The sequence below is a fragment of the Morus notabilis genome, unplaced genomic scaffold, assembly GCF_000414095.1.
Source record: "Morus notabilis unplaced genomic scaffold, ASM41409v2 Scaffold5176, whole genome shotgun sequence".
Taxonomy (NCBI): Eukaryota; Viridiplantae; Streptophyta; class Magnoliopsida; order Rosales; family Moraceae; genus Morus; species Morus notabilis.
The window spans coordinates 3691-7936 of NW_010367940.1; the positions used below are offsets into that span (position 1 = coordinate 3691).

At 34.9% G+C, this 4246-nt stretch overlaps 1 protein-coding gene across 1 annotated transcript in view; it reads right to left on the reverse strand.

Moving 5' to 3' along the window:
* LOC21384339 (G-type lectin S-receptor-like serine/threonine-protein kinase At1g11410) overlaps positions 1–1233 on the reverse strand; it is a 3997-nt gene extending 2764 nt beyond the window's left edge. Inside the window, exon 1 of the mRNA XM_024175873.1 lies at positions 33–1233. Within this exon, the coding sequence (XP_024031641.1) occupies positions 33–1157 (1125 nt within the window). The 5' untranslated portion in view covers positions 1158–1233. The remainder of the gene's footprint in view (positions 1–32) is intronic.
* Positions 1234–4246: the final 3013 nt, after the last annotated feature.

Below are 4246 nucleotides of genomic sequence, written 5' to 3' on the forward strand. Positions count from 1 at the left end.
CAGGCGCAGTTCCTCATCCCCCCCTCCCTACCCTCTTTCAACCCCGAGCTCCGATCCACCACCGTGGCCGACGCATCGGGGACCTTGACGTTCTCGACCTTAACGAACCCTTCCGCATTCCGGCACATGCTCGGGGCGCCTTCTCTCCTCCTGCATCCGCGGTACCAATCTCTAAGCGCCCAGTCGTGCGGCGACACGGGGTCATACCCCGGGAGGCACCCGCAATCTAACCCATTCACGTTGTACGGATCGCACGTCCCATACTTCCCGCAATATGCGTACTGGTCGCACTTGTCCCCCGGTGCGGTGTAGATTTCTGACCACTTGCCTGAGTCCCGTCCCTGCCAGGCAAACTGCCGGAGGAATCCAGACTCGTCGATGTTTATGTAGGTCAAGATCGAAGGGTCTAGAACGCTCCACACCACCGTGATCTCATCCGAATTATCGGTGAAAGTGATGTTGAAGAAGTTGGCGCGGGGTAAGGAGCTCAAAGCCGGGATGCCTCCCCATTGCTGGCCGTTCCAGTGCCCGGCTCGCCACCATTTCGCACGGTCCTTGTAAAGGATCAGCTGCGGAGAGCCTTTTGGTTCCATGATCAACGAGCAATTCCCCGTCCCCGGGTCGTCCGGTGACTTCCACGACCGGACAACCCGGTTCAGTCCCTTCCTAAAGTCGGGCCCCACCTTCATCCCCGACAGCAGAGAATTCGTCGGGTGATCAAAGCTCTCCCATACGATCTCACCATCCCAAAACAAAGCGAAATTTCCAGAATCCAAGATTTTAGCTTCGAATGCAATGCTGCTAACGGACGAGGCCGAAACATCGGTCGACCAGAGTGAGATGTTTCGGCTGTCGGAGATCAGTACGAGGTTTCCGTGGGGATTGAAAGAGAGAACTCCTGATGTGTCGTTGATGGGACTGTCTCTGTTGGCCACCCAAATGACTCTTTCTTTAGAGAAATTGAACCAAATTCCGAGATATCTAGAGCTGGATTTTCCGGGGGTGAAGAAGCCCACAACGAAAGTATTTCCATCAGAGACCAAGACCGAACCGTCGTCTTTGATTGACTCGTTAAAGCGTAGAGTGTCTGAAGCAGAACAATAGTGGAGAATAAAGATTTGAAGAAGTGATTTCAGGAGAGCTTTGGCATAGTTCATGTTGTAGCTGTGTTTGGTTAATGTTTATTTTGGCAAAGGAAAGGATTTGTTTTGGTGAGAATAATCCATGGTTCAGTGTTAAGCAGGATTCGATATCTTATCAAAATACCTACTTTGGGGCATTGACCCACCACTTGGACCACCCCCGTCGAAGAAGAAGACTTTCACGAAAAAGCAAGATTAAAGGAGGCTCGCTTGGTAATAAATTAATAACACTAAATAGGTTGGTTTTAAATTAATTACAATTGTTAATTCAATATTATATGTTCACAATATGGCCATATTTCTACAATTCTTGAAGCGTTACAGCCAACGCAACCACTCACACAAAATATTGGTGTTTCTAAGTACATGTTTATTTAGTTATTTATTTGTGATAGAAAAATGATTGCTTGTTTATTGGTCTGTAGAGACAGGGTAATTGACGTCTAACTTGACATCGTGACGCGTGAACTGAGGTTTGTCGGATTAATTTTTGAGCAACATTCACGCATGTCACAATAGTAGTACTTTTAGCCCCCCAAAAAAAAAAAAAAAGGAAAAAAACCAAAAAAAAACAAAGGTTCTAGAGCCTGTCTTTTGTCGGACACGTTTTTTTTCTAAAAAACTCAAAAAATACAATTTAAGTTTCAATTTTATTTAAGTTTATATTTTTTTAAGTTTTAATTTTATTTAACTTTACTCAACTTTATTCAAGTTACAACTTCAACTCAAATTATAACTCAAATTCAACTTAAAAATTACACTCAAATTACATTCTAAAACGACGTTCCATTTTAACTCCCCACTATCTAATCTATTAGAGAATGATATCGCCTGTTTTAACTTACCTGAACAGTCTGACACTTTATCAGCCTGTCACCGATTAATCACGTCCCATTAAAATGGATGTATAGGATATAATCTTATATATATATATATATAATGTGAGTAGTTATATTTACGCACATAAATTTTATAGGCACTCAGTAATTAATACTCCTTCAATAAATATAGAAAAAATATATTTTTTATAGATACTATTTTTATAATACTTATTTTACCTACCCATACACATTCTAATTTTATATTGATTTAATTCTTTATACTATTAAATATATGTTTCCTTTTTAAAATTATTGTACCATCATTCTCTCTCTTTTTCTTAAGTTATTATTCATCAATCTTCTTACCTTTATTGCATTAAAAAAATACAGCTCTATATGCCTCTATAAAATATATATATATGGCTACAAACCTATATATACTTATTAACATTGAATTTTTTTCTCAGAAGATAGTTGTTATTGCTCCTTTATAATTAAAGGTTGAACGTATTGGCATAATCCATTAGCAAAATTTTCCCCAGTGTTACAAGAAGAGTTTGAATTATGAGAAAAATAGCAAACAATTATCATAAAAAACTGACACACAAGAGAGAGAGAAATTCTAGGAAACTAAAATATTATACTTTCTAATTATGTTAATGTGGGTGTATGTTTTTTCCTTCTTTTTTTAAAAGAATAGTATTTATATCGATAATTAATATGCGGGTACTAATGAGCTTGGATGAAATTTCAATGTAAGGTAAAATTGTCATACACATAAACTATGATTTGGTGGGGACATTCATGAATTTTATGGGCACAAAAATAATTACTCTACATCTACGTATTGGAATTAATATGATCTTATTGCCCTAATTAGCTTGACGACAACTATTTTTTCTTTACACCGTTTCTAATATAAATATTATGTCAATATTATATTTACCATTAAAATATATGAAAACAACATATTTAATGTGTAGTACTATTTGGTATTCTGATACATATTATTTCAAATGTCATGTATACGTTTTGTAAAAGTAAATTTTTTTAATATTAAAATTATTTTAAACGAATGATATTATAATAATTATTAACTGAAAAAAAATTAATATATCAACCATTAAGAATCATATGTTAAAATTGATATTTGGTATATATTCCGATAAAATATTTGTCCTAAAATATAGCATTGATAAATTTGGTATAGAAAATAGCATTACATTAAAAATTTTCATTTAAATGTTAATATTTAACATTAACATATCAATTCGGCATTACATTGAGATGCAAAATAGAAAAAGAAGTTAGGTGGTTAGAATTAGAGACTGGTGTACCGGTAAATAAGAGCAATGTTATGTATTATAATATTAATGAAAAAAAGGAAATATTGAAACTTTTTGATGAAATTGTTTGCAGGGAGTACTCCTAATTTTTACTTTTACCCCCTCTTTTGCTAAAAGGTGGCAGGTTTCTATCTAAGATACATGGGAACGGAGATCTCAAAATTTCTCACCATGTGATCGTGTCATCGTGTGTCCACTCTTATGACTTGGTCAACACCTAATCTGTTGAATATTATAATCTATACAATTAGTGGGGTTTGAAAATGCTTAATGGCTGACTGCTTGTCTCTTCTTAAAGCCATGATCGAGCTGGATTTCACTCCACTAATTTTCAAGGCTAAGATAACCAGTACTTCTGAGGTCTAGTTCATTTTACCAATTTGAGTTTTTAATTATAATTTTATTACAGTTAAAATTTTTTATCAAAAGTCACATTTAATTTTTTTTTACAGTGAAAAACTCTCACATAAAATTACATCTCAATTTAAATTTAAAACTCGAATCTGTGAAATGAACAAAGTCAGAGTGTGCTAATTAACAATTAGTAATTCTTTTTTTTTTTTTGCTTTTTTGGATTGTTTATTTATTTCTTTTACTGTCGGTATTAACTTTTGACTATAAGTTGATTTTGTGGAAAGAGACTTCAAAGATGATAAACAATTAATAGGGCATTATATAATTTAACAATGATATGCAACAAGATGCCATAGATGAAAGCAACTTAAAATTGTTTTAGCTGAACTTTACTGATGCTCTTTCGCCTCTCATTCTCCTTATATGAAAATACTAGAGCATTTTCTTGGCATAGCGATCAGATTTGATTACATCATTTTTATTATATACTTAGCAATTAGAGCCATCCGAATGTAATGATTTTATGGTTATTATCAAAATACTGATTTTTATTTTTCTAATGAGTATACGAGTTTCTTCTCTC